The sequence below is a fragment of the Pituophis catenifer genome, unplaced genomic scaffold, assembly GCF_029215685.1.
Source record: "Pituophis catenifer annectens isolate HBS135680 unplaced genomic scaffold, rPitCat1.0.hap2 SCAF_6, whole genome shotgun sequence".
NCBI classification, from domain to species: Eukaryota; Metazoa; Chordata; class Lepidosauria; order Squamata; family Colubridae; genus Pituophis; species Pituophis catenifer.
The window spans coordinates 48,825,039-48,844,935 of NW_027256886.1; the positions used below are offsets into that span (position 1 = coordinate 48,825,039).

General features: G+C 37.1%; 1 protein-coding gene across 2 annotated transcripts in view; it reads left to right on the forward strand.

Moving 5' to 3' along the window:
- The first annotated feature begins 463 nt into the window (after positions 1–463).
- The window catches only part of RBM20 (RNA binding motif protein 20), an 87,221-nt gene continuing 67,787 nt past the window's right edge, over positions 464–19,897 (forward strand). The window contains exon 1 of one of the 2 annotated variants that reach the window (XM_070945566.1): positions 464–755. In XM_070945566.1, coding sequence (XP_070801667.1) covers positions 616–755 — 140 coding nt within the window. In that variant the 5' untranslated portion in view covers positions 464–615. The remainder of the gene's footprint in view (positions 756–19,897) is intronic. The other variant, XM_070945565.1, reaches the window with a different exon arrangement.

The following is a 19,897-nucleotide window of genomic DNA, read 5'->3' on the forward strand; positions in this document are numbered from 1 at the left end:
TGGACAATGATTCTCATTTATAGGGCAGGCGTTTACGAGGTTCAATCTGAGGACAGGTAAAGCCAACCTCAGTCTTGGGTACGAAAGAGGGAAAGCATGAAGAAAAAGCAGGACGCCAGAAAGGGAAGAGGCAGAAGCTGGGGAAAATTCCAGATGACCCTAATTCCTGTTTTCCTGTTCCTTGAGCAGAAAGTTGGGGGAGATACTTATCTCCAGCTTCAGTGACACAGTATCTAAGCAACACATAGTACGAGTTCCCATCGTCTCCTTCCAACCTGGGCTTGCCCAATCAAAAAACGGCCCGAAATGATCGAGTCTCCAAAAATTTCTTGGTACGGGAAAGTGGCACCTCCTTCTTCCATTGGCTCCGCTGTCGCCGGCGTCGCCATAAATGCCTTTCCCCAGAGTCCCCCGGCCTCCTCAGCAGAGATACCTTTCAGCCGGGCGGGCGAGCGCCAGTGGCATTTGCTTCGGGTTCCTGAGAGACGCGCACTCCAGCCAGGCTCGTGTGTGGCGCTGCTGTCTTTCCCCCCCCCCCCACCGTTTGGCTGTATCCGAGGGAAATTCGAGTATCGCCGACCGAAAGTGCATCTGCTGAATGGTCCCAGGGTGGTCATGAACCAGGCCCCGGACCCCCGTGGCCCCGAGCAATCTGAGAGAGATGCCCGAAGCTCGGCTAATTTCCCGCCGACTGCCGGTGGCGGTCCCGTTAGGGGGATGCCTCAGACGCCCGGCCTGCCCCAACTCGTGCAAAAGTAAGAGGTGTCCGCGTGAGGAGCTGGGGTGGGTGGGTAGGGGAGGGGGAGGGTAAGAGCGAGCAAGGCTAACGGTCGTCTGATCTTTCTTGCCGCTGCGCCGCCCCGCTTTCCGGACAGAGGCAATAAGAGCGACGGGGAACCCTTTGGCCTTGGTGTCGAATAGCTCCAGGAGCTTGGGCGGGCTGCCCCTTTGCCCCTCCATGGTGTGCCTTTCCGCGGCCACGTGGTTCCCAAAGCCAGAAATGTGGTCGCTTGTCACTGTCCAAAAAGTCGTTCATGGGGGGGGGGGGGGAATGAATGGAACTTTACCTTTCTTCCGTAAGATCACGTTGCGTATTGTTTCTCTTTCCATTTGCTGACTTGTCAAGTAAGCAAAAGCAAAAATAAATAAATAAATAAAAATCAAGGAAATCCTACAAATTCAGACTTTACGATCTGCTGGTACTTAGGTACTAAGCCCCTTAGTTTACTCATTTAAGCGTTTGTTTTTATTGGTCCCGATTTTGGGGCCCGAGGTGCCCAAGTGTAGTGGTTAATATTGTGCAACGTAAAGGAAATGTAAATTTGTCAAAACATCACATAAGAAAATGCACTTGATTAAAGGCTTTGTAGGGGTTATAGCGCTAATAAGGGTATCTATCTACGGAAGACGGAGAATTTAGATTTTCCTGTCTGTAGTATAGGAAAAGATAGACATATCTGTTTATATGCATTTAAAGTATTTGTAAAAGATATAGTTGAATTTCTGATGACGATATTTTGTCATCTGGTTATAATGTTGGAGTGAAATAAATCAGATTACTGCTTGGTCAGTAATTTTAATATTAAATTATTTTACCAGTTATCTACAATCTCTACATTCTCCTCAGTTTGCTTTTATTGGAAAAAAATTACATCCTTTTAGTCTCTGCTATAGGAAAAAGCTTAATTTTCATATTGAGAAATAGTACTAAGGAAATGTATGTGTATATGAATTTATTGAAAAAAGAAAATCATTATGCCTTAACAAAGCAAAAGATTCTTATTTTGCTATGTTGTTATTAAACGTTGGTGGAAGTTGAACCTGAAGTGAACCTGAAATGTTTAAGTTGTTTGCAATTGGAAAATATTGTTTAAAAAAAAAGCAGGCAGCACTTTTCATTCCATGGTGAAATGAGAAGGAATGAGTATAATTTCATATTCCTTAATATTCAGAGGAATTTAGAGCAGTAGATGCTAATTTCTACTTTGTAGTGTAGGCAAGAATTTGATTTGTTTTTTTGTTTTGTTTTTTTTGCTAAAATATAAAAGAGTGAAAATTAATAAGAATGACGAACTGAATATTTTCTTTATTGATATGTGACCAACATTGAAATCTGTAATAAATCCCATTGGAAGGTACTATTCGAGTCGTGGAGATGGCTGAATTTGCCGTCAAGATAATAGATTTTTTAATCAGTTATTTATCAGTTTTTGTTTTGGTCATACAATGAATAACACTGATGAAGTTATATATCATTATTTTGAGTTAATTTTACATGTACTGAGAAGATGCTTGTTTTTTCAAAACCACTCCTTAGAATCACTTTCTCCTTAGTAAATTATAGCCTATATCGTCTAAATCAAGGATAAATTATAAAGTTTAAAATTACACTATTTTAATTTCTGCCGGTGAAATACACAAATTAAAAATGAGTGCCAGCCTTCAAAAATCGAACAAAAGGCCGTAATGTGTGCAGCCATTCTCTAGCATAGTGGCATGGTGTAAAATAGCAAATGTCAGAACTTCTGTCTGGGTGGTGGAATATGATCACTGTATTTGTAACTGTGTTGCATAATTTAATCTCTACATGGTGACATACTGTAATTAGTGCACCTAATACCTAACGTCACTAAACAGAAAACCACTAGTCGTATGTTGTATTTTTGATCATGATTTGAATGTTTTAATAAAACAAAAAAGTGGTTAACATATAGATTTTTAAATTTTATGTGAAAATTTAATTATGAAGAATGTATTTTTAAATTATTACGAGATTTATGGTGTTTTCCTACTTTTGTGACTACATTGAAAGAAATTATATAGTTATATATATAGGTGGTAGTTATTAATCTGCAAAGTTCCTGTCTGAAAAAAGACAACCAAAAGGATAATTTTCTTAAAGAAATAAAAGATTTAAGACTTAGTTTAGATTTCCTATAATTATATGTTTTTCAGGTTTTCTTTTATCTATTGATTTTTAAAAAGAAAATATTCAATTTGAGTTTATCACATAGGTGACAGGAACCAATTAAATTCTGTTAACTAACAGGAAATAAGATGACTTTTCCAATTTTAGTACAAAATATAAAATTATATATCTGAATTATATATTTCAGAAATTATAACAGTGGCCACACAAATATAATACTCAGCCATTCAGTCCCCTTGAACATGAGACAATGACATATAAAAAATAAATAGATAGATAGATAGCTGTCTAGAACCAGAACTACCTTCCTTTTAAAACTTGTAGAATCTTAGACTATGAAAATATGGCAACTAATCTATATTTTATTGTTCATTTCAACTGGTATTCAGTTTGAATTAGCTTTGCAGAATGTAAAGTTTTGGTGGTGGTAAAATTAAGGAACTATAACCAAAATGTATTAGTCTTTTCTATGATATTAATGATAAATATGAGTTTTAAAAACTGGAAATTTAATACTTCTGTTTCCATAAGCAGACACACTTGAAAATCGTGAGTGTATTTATTGATATTCTGAAAATGTAAGATTAATACATTGATATGAGTAAGTTTACTAATATTATCAGTAAAGCTTTACTTTAAAGAGGAACAAGTTAGAGAAACATCCTGAATTTTAACTGATAACATTAAGAAATGGTAATGGTTTTAAGAGTGAAATATACAGAAAACAATGTCTTTCTTTGACTAATTTTTATGGAGTTTGTAAATAAACAGTTTGATATGAATATTTTTCTTTTGATGGCTTTTGTCACAAGTTGCTATAAAGATGTAATCATCTGTTTTATATAAATTATGTATCACTTGCAATCTGTTGGTTTGTATGTATCAGGGATATATTAATTGTATTTATTTCACTGAATCTATAATTTACTTATAATGTGTCACACTAAATTTAATGGGATTCAAATAAGTGCATAATAGTACGATTGTCAAGCTGCAATGATGAAAAAAGTTATTAAACATGCATCATGACTCGATACAACCATTACCTTTTATGTTTGTGTCCTGGTGTCAGACACAACTACATAATTTAGGTGGTTTCTGTCACAACCTTGTAACATGTATTATTTGCTCTTTGCTGTCCTGTGGATGCCATTTTGTTCTCCTAGGCTAAAGCATGTAAAATAGTTAGGTTTATGGGCTATATTTAAATTATCTGAGGGCTGCATAAAAGAAACCTATGAATCTAGTTTGCCATACCCTTGTTTAAATGCTCACTAAGAATACATGGTTATTTTGATCTGAACACATTTAGAGTAAAACTATGGTATCTCTGTATGGTTCCAAAAGCGATTATTGTCTGTGAAACTGTATAGTGACTATTTGAGTGCAAAGTATTTAAAATTCAAGGTGAATTGTCAGAGAAAAAAAAAGTTCATTTGAAGACCATAACTCTGACAATAATGTGAACAAATATATTTTCCCTGTCACCATTGGATCTGTTTAGTGGTTGAAGTAATGAGGAATTCATTAAATCCTGATCTGACATATAAGGGGCAGTCTGTCAGTATTTTGCTATGGTTGTTAATGTTTTTTTTTTTATTGAAAAGTTTTAAAAAGTTTACATATATATCCCCCCCTTCCCTCCACCCTCCCCAACCCACCCCTTCCCACCCACCCCCCTCCCTACTTCCCAGAGCAAAATACAGGGTATAACATTCAACAATCATAATCTAACATAGTCTAATTAATTATAACCTCTTACATCCCTCTAATACTTTAACTCCCCATTTACCAAACTAAATTTGAATACATAATAACATCTCTCTATCTATTTGTAAGCTATTTGAATTTTTTTAGTCCGATATTTACTTTGAATATAATCTATCCATCTTCTCCATTCTATCATATATTTCTCATTTGAATAGCCGTTCAAATACGCTGAGATCTTGGCCATCTCTGCTAAGTTTGCTACTTTTAATATCCATTCTTGAATAGTAGGCAAATATTCCTTCTTCCAATACTGCGCCACCAACAATCTTGCTGCAGTTATTAAATTCAGGATCAAATTAGTCTCTATAACCGTACAATCCATGATTATACCCAACAAAAATAACTGTGGAGTAAACTTTATCCTCTTTTTAAGAATATTTTGAATAATCCACCAAATTTTTATCCAGAATGCTTTAACCTTTTTACAAGTCCACCATACATGAAAATAAGTAGCGTCATCACAATCACATCTCCAACATTTAGATTGTAAATTCGGATACATACAAGCTAACTTTTTGGGATCTAAATGCCATCTATAAAACATTTTGTAAAAGTTTTCTCTCAAGTTTTGCGCTTGTGTAAATTTTACATTTCTTACCCATATCTTTTCCCATGTTTCCATCATTATTGGTTGTTCAAAGTTTTGTGGCTATGGTTGTTAATGTTAATGTTTCTTGAGAGAGAGAAGGTAAATTGCTCACATCTAGTCTGACTGGAATATATTGTTTTAATAGAAATATTGGTCTTGTTACACTGATCAGTTTAAGTTCTTTGATTCTGAGGATGCCCTCAAGTTTTGCAAAAAATAGGAAGAGGAAAATTATCAATTATCTTCTTGTCAACAGTTCACCTGGTGATTGGGATTTGTGTCAAAGCATGCATTTGCCGCCCATTTCACCTGTTAGAATGAGCACATTGTTTCAATAAGAAATGCAAGTATTCATTATGTACATCAAGTTAAAGAAATCAAAAAAGAGTTGAAAGTTAATTTAGTCCTGCCATCAGGTAAACACATAAACACACTGAAAAAATACAAGCATAACAAAATCAAACCACAGTTCAGATCATTTTCCATAACCATAAATGTATAATTTGTACCTAGCTTCTAATTTCATTTTCCCAGTCTTTAATGTTTCTGTGTGCTATCTAGATTGACAGGTCAGATTTGACTGACACATCATATTAAATATTTATTTACTTATTTGTATATTTATTTGTTTGTTTATTTATAGTTTGTCAAATTTATATGGCTGCTGAACTCACATAAAGTGACTTTGGATAGCATACAATAAAACCACCAATTGAAACATTCTATATTTTTCAGAAAAAATCTTGTCTTGGAATCTCTTACAATGAGATATTCCCAAAATTGTACAAACCATTATTGAATTAGATATATTTCATTTAGTTCATTTTTTTTCACTTTGGCAAACTTTCAGAATGTTCATAAAACTACATTGCTAAAGATATTTTTAATAATGGGCAACTGGGAACAGAAGTGTACAAGCTGGGCATCATTGATATATTATTGATACTTTAATGTGGCTTCATGCAGACATTAAAAAAGAAAGGGGAGAGAAAAGCTGTGAGGCATCATGCAAAGCAAGGGCTTCGGCCTGATTGCTATCTTCTTTCAATACTAATTGGACCTAGACCTGGAGGAAGGAGAATCACCACAAAATGATGGCTAACAGTATGAAAAGACCACCAAAAGATCAAGGTGAGCCAGGCTGAATGTTACTACTCTCATACTGAATTTGTCATGGGTAATCAAGAGGATTGAACAGAAATCGTCTCAGTACGATATAGTGGTCTACTCCTGTCCTGATGCGTGCCCCTTGCTTCCTGCTATATCTCTTATTGTCCATTATCATTGTAATATTCTCTCTTGTCTCTAAACACTTCCAGATACCCTTTAACCCCCATGTCCCACCATTTCCTTTAGCCATCAAAAGTCCCAGTCATAACCCAACCACAGCATTTCTATTTAGCCAGGATGCTTCTAACCTTGCACTCAGGACCTCTGAGCTGACTCAGTGCCCCCTCAGTCTCAAAACCCAGCCATTACCTCCCTTTCTGCTTTCAGCAGGAAAAGAAGACAACAAAGACACAATTTCACCAAAGTAAGGCAAACTACTATTCTTCATTCGGTCTTTTACCCAGGAGAGTGGAATAGAGGGCTTAAGCCTGAACCCTTTAGAATATTATTTTACCCTCCAAACTGCCTTTGCTCTCATAGTAACCCCTCTCTCCCTCATCAGTTCCAGTTCCAGGTGTTCTTCTAAAGGCAGAGTGGTACCCATCCAGTGTTCTTCTTACATTTCTCTTAGAAAGAGAAATTTAATTTCTACATTAATGAATTCTTCTTTTATGGTTTTAAGCAACAGAATAGAAGCAAACATCCCAATCCTTGCTTCTGTAAGACTGGCAGCGATTCTACTAGAAAAACACTAGCTGTAAGAAGAATGCCAAGACTTTCTGTTCCATTTAAAATTAAAATAGGAATTTATTTGAATTTTTAATTTTTTTTATTAGTATACTTACTGGTATTTTCATGCCTTCTCCCTTTCTATATTATTATGGTGTTTTTAAGACGTAAACAGTTTATTGTTGAGAAATGATAGGCTGTTTATTGCTTGATTGATTGATTTTGTCGCATTTCTATGCCGCCCAACTCCCAAGGGACTCTGGGCAGCTAATCTGATGCTGATCCTTTGTTCATTTACGGTAATTCTGATTCAGTTTTTATCATAATAAATTGAATACTTGTATAAAGGGAATTTGTAAAAGGTATAATAAACTGAATGTATGAATTTGGAAAATATATTTCTAATTTATGGATTTTAAAAAACTTACAGTAAGCTGATTTATGGTAAATTCCTTCTGTTGGTTACTTCCCTCCCCCAGTATAATACTTTTGATTAATATCTAAACAGTGAATTTTATATCCACACAGGACCATGAAATCTTGTCATTCTAGGCAAAGAGAATTAACTTTTATTGGCTGTATCTGAATTCAAAACCCTTGCACAAAGTAAAAATAAAGCTCTTTCATAAATCCTTAAACCAATTTCTGTATTCCATGAGAGATAAAGTCATGAAAGATGATACCTTAAACCATATATTAAGAGAAAGAAAGAAGGAAGGAAAATTGGTTGTCATTAAGATTTAAAATTCAGCCTTCTCCAGTGAGGCTGTGGCATTGTCCAGACATGGGTTGTTACAGTTGGATCTGCCTAAAGACTAAATCATAGTTTTTCGGCCATGCTCCTCACCTGTTCCCCTCGGGCCCAGTTTTCGACTCAGTTGGCCTGAGAGAAACATCTCTTTGCAGATCTGGCTATTTCAGCCCATTTCTGTTTGATTGGATAAATTGAATAAGTTTTTTGGCTGTATTGATTTAAAACCTTTAGGAGTGCACCGGTCTACCTGGCTTGCTGGAAACACCGCAGATCGCTCCCACCGCGGACTGTCTGTTTCAGGCGGCCTCGCCGCGGCAGCCTGGTCCTCAGGCGAGTGATTTTAGCTTCCTATGCCACCAACGAGGCAGGCAACTTCTCTACCACCAATGGAGATTTATTTGAGGCGATACGAGCCTGGCCAGCAGCTCCGGAGCCGCGCCTCTCGGCCGCTGTCGCCTACAGCAATTTAATACCAGTCAGCTGTAGCGCGGCCCTTTGAAGTGCTGAGGAACTTGCTCAGCCACTTTTTAGCCGCTTCATTAACGGGAGGGTGAAAGCCTCTGGCCGTCTTCAGCAGCAATCCCTCGCCTCCAAGGCCAGGGCCAGCGGAAGCGTTTGATTGCAGAGCCCCAACAACCTCTGGAAGCCTCCGAAACGCGGCCTGCTGGTCTAGCCTGGCTATGACCCAATGGCCATCGGCGCTGGGAGCTGGCATGCTTGAGGCCTAGCCTAGGCAAGCCGCCCCTCCAAGCAGTGTCTTCCTGCTTGAAAGTGAGCTGGCTAGCCCGGTTTTACTGGCACAGTCGCCACTGCTGGTTCTATCTCATGGCACATTAAGGCCTGTATCAGATCTGGACTCCATTTTGGATACAGTGAGTACATTGCCTAAACAAAATGGCGGATCAATCTTTAGACAGGGAGGTGGCTGGGACCTCCAAGGGCGGGAAAGCCTCTTACAAATCTAATAAAGGGAGTAAGAGTAAACAGCCCTCTAAAGCAGAGCTCAAGGATCTAGAATGAAGACAAAAGGCCTTAGAAAGACAAATCGCCAAGGCTGCTCTGCAACAGACCCCAATTGAACCTCAATCTCATCGCAGTGATCCTTCTGTTTCCCGCCAGCCTCAATGCCACACCTTGCCTCCCTTACTGCAGGCCTGGTCACCTGAAGGTGCGGGGGAATCTTCCACGTTTCCAGCCTCACTGGACAGTGGAGATCAAATCGCTATCACTAACCCCTTTGATTGTCATGTGCCACCAGCAGCAGATGCAGCCCTTAGTGGCAGTTCAGCCTCGGTGAATCCACCAGGCACCCCGGCCTCACCTGTCAGACCTCCCTTGGATCCTTTCAAGGATTTGCCCAAGAGTATTCAAGAATATTCTCATTAATGAAGCAATTTCTAAACGCATAGCGACTGCCCTACAGGGACGTTGCTCGGACGTCTGAACAGTTCTTGCATAGCCGCGTCTCCCCATCAGCAAGACGACAATCCACAGTCTGCATTTATAATGCCACCTGGAGCTTTTTCTCCAGATGGTGTGCCACACGCCAGGTTGACCCTCTCTTAGCTTCTGTTCCACAGGTGCTCGAGTTTCTGCAGGCTGGCCTGGACCAACATTTGGCTTACAGCACCATCCGGCAGCATGTGGTGGCCATCTCCACGGTATTGTCAGGTAACACAGGGGAACCCCTCGCATGACACCCTGTCATCCGCAGATTTTTATGTGGCACAAGTAACTTGTGACCCCTGACTGTTCATAGGTATCCCACCTGGGATTTGCCCAAGGTCCTCAGGGCCCTCACAGAGGCCCCCTTTGAGCCCCTCAGGACTACCAGCATCAGGTATCTCACCATCAAGGTTGACTTCCTGGTAGCCATAACGTCCACTCAACGTTCAAGATGGTGGCGTTATCTATCAGAGAGGATCTCTGTGTATTCCATCCGGAGAAGGTGGTCTTGAGGCTTGACCCTTCATTTATTCCCAAAATTAACTCCTGGTTTCACAGGGCCCAGGAGGTGATCACATGTTTTAGAACGGAGGTGGCATACTCTAGATGTCAGAAGGGCCCTCAGGATCTATATTAAACAAACAGCACCAACCAGGAGATCCGAGGCCTTATTTGTTTCATTTCAACCAAACTCACTGGGCTCCAAAGTGTCGTCCTCGAACATTGGTCGCTGGATCCGGGTGTGTATTGCCTCGGCTTATCACACCCAGACGATCCCACTTCCCAGGCGCATCACCACCCACTCCACTAGGAGTGCGGCTACCTCAGCAGCCTGGGCCACACAGGTCTTCCTAGAGGGGGTCTGCTGGGCGGCCACCTGGACTACTCCTTCGCCTTTCATCAGGCAATATAAGCTGGATGTCTTCACATCAGCGGAGGGATCCTTTGGGAGGAGAGTCCTGCAACAAGTACATCAAGCCAGGGTTGTTCCAGGCCCTTCGGCTTCTCGCCCTTAGGACTGCCAAGCTTTGGTATGTCCCATGTCTGGATGATGCCACAGCCTCACTGGAGAATGGGCGTTGGTTCTACCTGAACACCTGTTCTTGGTGTGCTGTGGCATCGTCCAGCCCTTCCCTTCTGATCAAGGTCCTGGAGCTGACCTTCCTCTAACTATTGACAGAGTTTTTCTTCCAGATGGTGGAATTTCTCTTCCTGCTCTGTCTTCGCTGAAACTGGGCCCGAGAGGAACAGGCGAGGGGCGTGGCCGAAAAACTATGACTCAGTCTCTAGGCAGATCCGATTGTAACAACCCATGTCTGGACGATGCCACAGCACATCAAGAACAGGTGTTCAGGTAGGACCAATGCCCATTTACAATATTATCTAACTCACCAGAAGAGGATGCCAGAAACAGAAGATCATTATATACACGAATACATATGTTGTTCTCCTACTCCATGGAAAAGTTTAATTTGTTTAGAATGTATTTGCACGTTTTTATATTTTTCAGTCTCATTTTATATTCATTCATTCATTCACCTTTTGGTCACATTTATTCATTTTATCATGCTAGTCTATGATTTTAATATACTTTAAGTAATATATGCTTGTTTACAAGACTATTTTTTAAAATAACATTTCTATAATTTATTTCATACTAAACTGATGGAGATATTAAAAGAGAATGAAATACAAAATGTGAAGGAGAAACATAAATTTCCTCTTAGTGAGACTTTAAAGATAATTTTAATTATAGAAAATGTAGTATAAAATCAAAAGAATCTATTACTGTAATGAGTTTCATATACAAGTGGTTTTGTTTGTACTGATGGCTTTATTGTTTGGCAGAATAATTTAAGCAAAGGTTCACACCCTTAGCAGAAGACAGAAGGTAATCTATTTGAAACTAATTGAGGCTGAAAAAAGGATTAAAAAAAATAATGATCACTTATCCAGTATCGGCTAAGGGTAAAAAATAACTAGAATAATACCAAAAACCAATTAAAAGTAGAACCAATTAAATAGAATTTAGTAATATTTAAAGAGAGTGAGACAAATGCATAGTGCAGATGTAATAAATATGTGTGGTCACTTTTCAATTCTACATTTTACTAATCTCTTGTTTTCATATGCATCTGTTACAAGCCATAATAATATCAAAATGACAACAGCGTGAATCATGATGTCATAAAGCAATTGATATGATTTATATATTTACATCATAATATCTGATGCAATTATATGAGTCAAGTCATTTCCATAATCTCCTGATACACACATCATCATTATTTCTAACCTCCCTTTCCCACTGCAAACACCATAATTAGTTGCTTGGGTTAGTAATTGGGTTAGTAAATTGGATTGTCATATGTCTATTCAATGGGCACTTAAGTCAATTGTATTCGGATCAATTTTCAATTTTTAAGATACAGTTGATTCAAACTAAGATGTGTTGCTCCTCGTTGTCTATGAATATTTGCATTTCAATAAAACACTAGTACTCTTGGAATCTGTCAGTTGCAGTTGCTATACAAACAACCAGATGATGCTACATACTATAAAACAGAGGTGGGTAATATTTTGGCAGCTATAGTGTCATTATGCAAGATGACAATAATGAGGATTTTCTGAAGAGGGATTTGATTGAGAGCGGGAAATTAGGAGTTACCTTCATTTTGTTAAATTCCTATTTTAGGTTAGGCATGTTTTGTTTTACTGTTTATAGTCTCCAAAGAGCCGAAAAATACCATCAATTTTCTGTAAGTAGGGTTGAAGGGACAGGATTATATAAAAGGGGCTTGGGGAGTGCATGAAGTCCTTGAGCCTCATGCTGCCTATCCAGCTGTAAGATAGTGAGATGTTATGAGATCCAACTCCTATCCAAAAACATATTTCCCTTCAGTTCCTTATACTCTATAAATCTGAACACTAAAAGCTAAAGCATAGATTCAAATTACAGAAAATTTTTAACACTAATTCAAATTATTGTGTTTGTTTGCTTAGGACTTTCTTAGGGCTAAAAGATAATAAAAATACAATCTAATTTAATAATAGACTATATAATAATATGCTTATATGGGAAAAATGATATAATTAAGAATATGCCTGTCTTCAGATGGTATTCTAGGAGCTATTTATGCTACTGTTTCTGCTTATTCAATGACTATTCATTTTTTAAAAAAACAACACACACACCCTATTTCTTCCATGATAAATGGGTCCTTAAGTGTCTTAAGAATTTTGCTATGCAATTGTTGTTGAGAAAAAACAATTCTAAACTTTTAAACCCTTCTTTGAGTTCAGGAAGCTAGTGATCTGCTTTTAGTATAATAGTACATTGCCAAAACTATCTCTTGATTTTTAGCAGCATCAATCTCTGTCTATGAATGGGGAAGTGGGCGTTTTTTAAAATGAAATGGCATATATAAATTTGAATGGTGATAAACTTTTAAGCTAGCAGGAACAGCTTTTAAGCATTCTTTTTATTTACTTTTGTTCTTGCTTCCTTTATATTGTTGTTGTTGCAGCTGTTGTTGTGAGAAATGATAGAAGAACCACTCTGCCAGACCTTTGTTATTATTACAGAGAAAGTACTCAGGACTACCACCTACAGATTAATGCCTTGTTTAATTCTTCAAACAGTTTCTATACAGTCTTAATCTCTGTTCATTATGTCTCAATTTTTAAGTCTGGTTTTGGTGATGACCATGTAGCTATTTTTTACAATTTAGCAAATTGAAATATTTCTGACAATATTAGCTTGCAATATCTAATTTCCATAAAGAATATCTAAATAACTAAACAAATGGAAAAATAATCCTAAAAATATTTCAGGGGCTCCCAATAATAACAAAGACTTGTATGTCCCCAACTCAAGACCAGTGTAGCTTCTGTTTGCTGTATTTGGAATTTATGTTTGATTGTTAAGCTGGGAATATACAGATTTCTCTGTATATTAGCAAAACAATCCAATGATTCAGTGATTATTGGAAGAGTTTATTAAGAATCTTTAATTCAAGAATTAAGGATTCTTGAAGGGGTTTGCTCATAGTCTTTAGTAGAGATTGAAAGAGCTATTCTCTCTACTCTCTGAAGTCTTGAGAGATGCTACCAGGATTGTGTATTACTGTGTTGTTCACTCACATAATGTTTTGGTATTTCTCTAAATATTCCATTTTTCTTATGAAGTAGTCTGATCTTGTTCTGGTGACAGTTTGTTCAGAAATAATCAAATCCCCAAAGAAGGTTTCTTTCTTTCAAGGGATTAGAATTGCTACCTCCCTTCATATCATGACATGGATTTTCAGTTACATTATTCTTTTTCCCATAATTATTGGCCACAGAGCCTTTCCTAGTCTAGGAAATTTGTAGCTGTTGTAAAAAATATCTGCTCACATAATCTTTTTTTATCCCAACTCTTTCATCAATATCATTTCTTAGTCACATCTATGACAACCCATCCATTCAGGGCAAGCTGTGACAGACATTTTGGAAGCAACAGTACTTTTAATAGAATTGGTGTCAATGTCAAATGCTTTTTCTGTTGATATGGTGAAGTAACATCTAATGGGTCTGTTCAGCTACTAACAGTGTTACCCTCTTCAATGGATAACTTCAACAGTTGATTAAGAACCCAGGTTCCAGGTTCCTGATTGTATTTCTGCAATATCTTAAGTAATCCTGTCAATATTACTTAAGGTTATATCAGATGCATGGTAGAAATATTTTTATGCTATATCACTATACTCTGTTTAAGTATGATGAACTGAAAAAGAAATGTTGGTTTATGTTTTTCCATCCATTTTCTTGCTCCCTGGTAATTTATTTATTTATTTGTTTGTTTGTTCAACTTGTATGCCGCCTTTCTCCGAAGACTCAACTGTCAATTGAGACAGTTTAAACCAAATTCAGATTTGAATGCAATCAACTCAAGTGGAAAATGAAATTAAAAATGTGGATGTTATAAAACAGTTGTACCTATGTCATCATATGCTGTCTTTAAGATTGATAACCCTCAATCTTATATCACCCAGTGTCATCACTTTGCTGTTAGATATTAAAAGTAAGTAATACAAATATTTTTAAAATATAGGACATATACTTTTAGATATTTTTGTACTTTAATTTTCTGATATATATATATTTAAAACTGTAAAAAGCATTTTCAGGATAATAATAAATGTTTAAATAGTTTTGTGATTTTGGAAAATTCTGCAACAACATTTGCTCCAAAGTACAGAATAAAACCATGCTTCAGTTATACAGGGAATAACATTTAACTATGTGTACTGGACTTATTAATAGAATATGCTGCATTTCTTTAATAAACATAAGATAAGCACTTTGCTGAGAGGAAAAAAAAACCTGCTGTGCCTTTCAATATTTAAAGCCAGTTCATCATCCAGCTAAAATTAAAGGGTGAAGTCAGACGGTTCTTCCATTCTATTTTAATTCATTTAGCATGTGAACATGACATCTTTCTTTAGGATTCTCTAATTCAATTATCTGGTTATTCAGGACATTCTCATCTCATATTGCTGAATTTAAAGTGTAAATTTAAGAGATGGACATACTAACATGTTTTCATTTGACTAGGCCTTCTAATATCTTTGCAGTAATATGACAATTTGCAGCTGGTGAGTTTGAAGAATGCGGAAGTGCAACTGATCAGAGATGGGGCTTAGTTAATTTGATATTTGCACCAATAATTTGCACATGCATTAATGTTAAGTCAAGGCGTGCTTTCTGCACAAACTCTTTCTTTAAATAAAAGGAGCTTTTTAAAAGAGCTCAGCTTGGCTTGGATCTAGAACAGTGGTTCTCAACCTTCCTAATGCTGCGACCCTTTAATACAGTTCCTCATGTTGTGGTGACCCCCCAACCAGGGATGGGTTCTAAATTTTTTACTACCGGTTCTGTGGACGTGGCTTATTTTGTGGGCGTGGCTTGGAGATCATGTGACTGGGTGGGCGTGGCTAGCTGGTAATGTGACCGGATGGCCATGGCTATGTGTATAGGGACTACTCAGAGGGCTGAAAAATGTGATTTCTGACAGGTCCTCGCACTTTTGACCGGTCTTCGCTGTTATGACTAGTCATCATTTATGCCCATTGTACCATTCTTAACAACTGTGTCACTCATTTCACAACTGCTTCTCTTCACCATGGTGACAAGATAGGGCAAAAACGTAAATTGTGAGGACAGTCGTAAGTTCGAGGAGTGGTCAAAAGTGCGAGGACCAGTCAAAAATAACTTTTTCAGCCCTCTGAGTAGTCCATATGCATAAAAGAATACAGCAATAGAGAGGGATGAAGGAAGGGAAGGGAAATTAGAGTAGGAGTGAGGGTAAGAGAGGGAGGAAGAGAGGAGGAGAAGGAGAAAGAAAGAGGAAGTAGGGAGAAGAAGAAGGGGGGGAGAGAAAGTAAGAAGGAAAGAAAAGACAGAGGTGGTAGGTTTGAGGAGAAAGATTGCTGTACAATAAAAAAGATGAAAGGGAAGAAAGCGAACCCCAAACAAATATAAAGATATTAAGATAAAGAATGAATTGTTAAACTTTAAAGAATAAAAGAGAACAAATAGCAATAAATAGCAATAATTAGAAACACACATACAAACATACAACGTATTTTCTTTAAACAGAGTATTTGGCCGGTTCACAAATTTAAACAGTTGTAGGAGGTTAGCACCCACCCCTTTCCTAGAAGAATGAAATATTTTGGGAAATATTAAAAAGGCAGAATATTATATTTCCCTGGATGAGAAATGCAGAAGCATATTTTACAGACAAAGCAGCTCCCACCTTCCTGCCCCCCACCCTTTGTTAATGGGCCAGAGGCAGAAAGTCAATCCTTTGTCAAAGGACATTTGCAACACAATAGCAACAGAAACTCACCACAAGTGACCTGGGAAGCATGTGACCTGGGAAGCACATGTGACCATCAGCCAGCAAGGCTAGCTAAGACCCCCACCTCCTGGGAGTCTGACAACCAATCAGGGTTGTCGGGGCCCCAAGACAACCAATCGGGGCCCCAAGAAATGCAAAGCCAGAGAGAGCATAAAAACCCAAGGATTTACTGTATCTGCCCCTTTACTGTTCAGGAACTCAAGCCATGTGATCCTGTCCACCATTAAACCCTCTTTCCAAGCAGTCTCCATCTTTCCAGTGTCTTTTTCCCCACTTGGAGCAGAACCCAGAAGGATATTTCGTCCAACACAGTGTTTAGTCATTTCAGTTAAATTTACAATTTCTATATTTCCTTTTTACCATATTTATTCCTCATCTATTTTTTAAAGAAACCAATATTACCCTTCATCCTCATCTCTAATCTTAATCAAATTCAATTTTTCCCTTCTATTCTATATTAGAATAGAATATAGCATTGTCATCTATTTTTATATCCATCCTCACATTGGTTAATTATGTAATTATGTAATACAGTTGTTTAATACAAATTCAGCATTTTAATATAAATCAATTAGTTATATAACTATCTTTTTTGTATATTAATCAATATGAACATGAATATTCCAATTATTTCCATGCAATCCAATTTCTTACAAATCAATTAATTATATTTACCAATAATAATAAACCAAATAATTTCCCCCATATATTCCTCCAAACCACAACTTAACCATCTCTGCTTTCAACACAATATACAATTAATAGTATCTCAATTATTACAATTCCCTAGTTAAATAGAGCTTTTTTTCTTTTGTTTTAAAATCTTGAACCTCTTCTTTTGCCCTAAATTTCCCATTGTTTGCAGTTTTGCACCTACCTTTTTTGGTGAGGAAAAAGAAAAAGAAATCTCTCTGCCTCATTTTGTCACGTTGCAGCAAAGACCCTTCTTTACTTTCAATTTCGCTTTTTCAGCATAGCTAGGGGGAAAAAAATTTGCTCCAGGAATGTACCTCTTTGTAGCTAGCTCTTTGAAGTCCCGCAGCAAGAATTTAAAGGACTCCGGAGGCAGCAATAGATTGGGAGTGGGCGGGGTAAGCGAACGGCGACCAGGCGATCCAACAGAAGCAGAGGGTGAGGGTGAATGAAGGCGTGGGGGAGGGCGAGAGAGGGCTTTGGTGACCCCTGTGAAATGGCCGTTCGACCCCCAAAGGGGTCGCGACCCCCAGGTTGAGAACCGCTGATCTAGAATGAACCAATAGAGGGGGGTGGATAGAAGATTATTTTCTTTCCATTATCTCTTTTGCGAAAGCATCACAATTTGCTCCAAATTATGTATTTTATGACAGAGAGTTAAAGCACAGGGACTATTACAGGAAAGCATGCACTTACACCTTCTGCAAACTTCAGAAGAATTTTTACTTAGTTTTCACTTTCTAGGATTTTCTGATTTATTTATTTATTTATTTTGTCGTATTTCTATGCTGCCCAACTCCCAAGGGACTCTTGGCAGAATTGCAGAATTTTTGATCTCTGTCTAACAATATTTTAGTAATTTAGAAGAGAGAATAATCTGTTCTCGGTTAATAGAACACTTCTAGGGAACAGGTTCAGAGGGATTTATAGTCAGTTATGAAAACATTCAAATGAGACATAATTAACCATTTTGCTATATGTTAAAAAAAAATCTTATTGGTTTCAGATTACAGATTTCAGAAAGATTACATTTTTTATTATTAGAAGGTTGGTGTTGACTTATTAGCCTTATTAAGAACACAAAATAGTTAAATTGTGTTTCATGGTGCTGATTAAGAACTAAGATGCCATTTGCTTCCAACTCTTCATACAATTCAGACACTGTAATAGTAAAATATTAGAAAAATATGATTTAGCTCTACAATAACAAGCAGGGTAGTTAAATCAGTATTAAATCTACCAACATGCTAGTTCTTTTGGTATGTAATCTATTACAATTAAATGGTTATTATAAAACATTATATTGAACATTATTTTGAATCACTGGTTTTAGATAATTTTATTGGTATCATATAAAATTACAATTCCCAAAAGACCAGTCAGGATACAAAAACCAACAATGGCAAGCTTTCAATCAATATTGTTTTGAAAATTAAAGAGAAAAAATGAGGGGCATAGAATTAAAATTCATAGCAAACATAAAAACGTAGAATGTTGATATTTTAAAAAATAAACCATAGAGTCCTACTGAGACCCCAGAATTCTAATAGTGATTGATAGAGATTGATTGTTAGGCACAAATTTTTAACTTGGTTGCTATCAAGAAATTGGCACTGACTTTAATTAAAAACAAAGCTCTCCCAGAGCTCTTTCTCACAAGATTTATAAAAGGGAATAGCATACAGTTACAGAATTCTCAGTAACTGGATTACTTACACTGTAAATAAATGCCAGTTAATCTTTCAGTTACTTAAGACAGAGACTTTTTGGCTTTTTTAAAATAATAGCCACTTTGTGAATGGTAAGATGCTGATTTCTAGATAACAAAAGAATGTATAGTGTTAGTGTTTTTCTATCTGAATCTGAATCTCAGGAGCTGAATATTCTGTTGCGATTCCTATAATATAAATTACAATTCTATCTCTTGATAGTTGATAAAAATGTTGTTAGACACTTTAAAAATTTGGAGCACAGATCATAGCCACAAATTAATATATGTTTTTCACATACTAATTTTATGTATCTAGGCAGTGGGAGAAGAACAAAGAACAGGTTTTTGCTGTTAAAGATATAAAAATACCTTTAAGGCAATGTATGTAGATGGCTAGGAAAGAGAAAAAATATATGTAAAAGATCTTAGTTGGGTAACAACAAGAAGTTTCAGTCACTGGGAATCCTTTGCAGTTCTGCATATACCTACTCTTGGAAAAATAATATGAGAAGCTGAAATGTTATATATCTACAAATCTCCTAGTCATCTTACTGAAATATGTTAGGGTGAGCATTCAGTTGGCAGTCTTTGTCCCTGAACTCAGCTTTTGCCAACGTGCTTCCAGAATATGTGGCTTCTTTTTGAGTTCTTGTTCTGTCTCTGTCATATTCTGGTGCTCCTGAGTTATCCCCCTCCTCCACAATAGACCCTTGGGGTTTTTAAAAGGGTTTTAAAAGGTTTTGGTGGAGACTGATGCAGGCCTAGTAGGCTTATTTAGTGTTATCTCCCTCATGCTCATTCCTATGCAACTTTTGGGCAATCTGTTCATCAGTCCTGCAGCTGTTTAGTACCTTAGGTTCTCTTCCTAGAACTAGCTCTTGTACTGTCTATGATAAAGGAAGTAGGTTAAGGGAAAGGATTCCCTGTGTCTTTTTCTTCTACAAAAATTTGTGTTTTTATATTATTCTGCACACTATATTTTCACCCACCTCCCAGTTTTATTGAATATCCTTTTATAGTACCTTGAAAATCTACCATAAGACATTGGGATATTGTTGGGGGAGCAGCACCCATTGTTGGGTGAGCATTACGACATTACTAGCGATATCATTTCCATATCAATCAGAAAATTATTTCCTGACTACTGAATGACTATTGTTTAAGTGATGTTTTATAGCAGATTATTTTAATTATGAAAATATTCATGTCAATATGTATATTTACTTTTAATTAATAGAGGCATAGAATGGAATAAAAGTGTG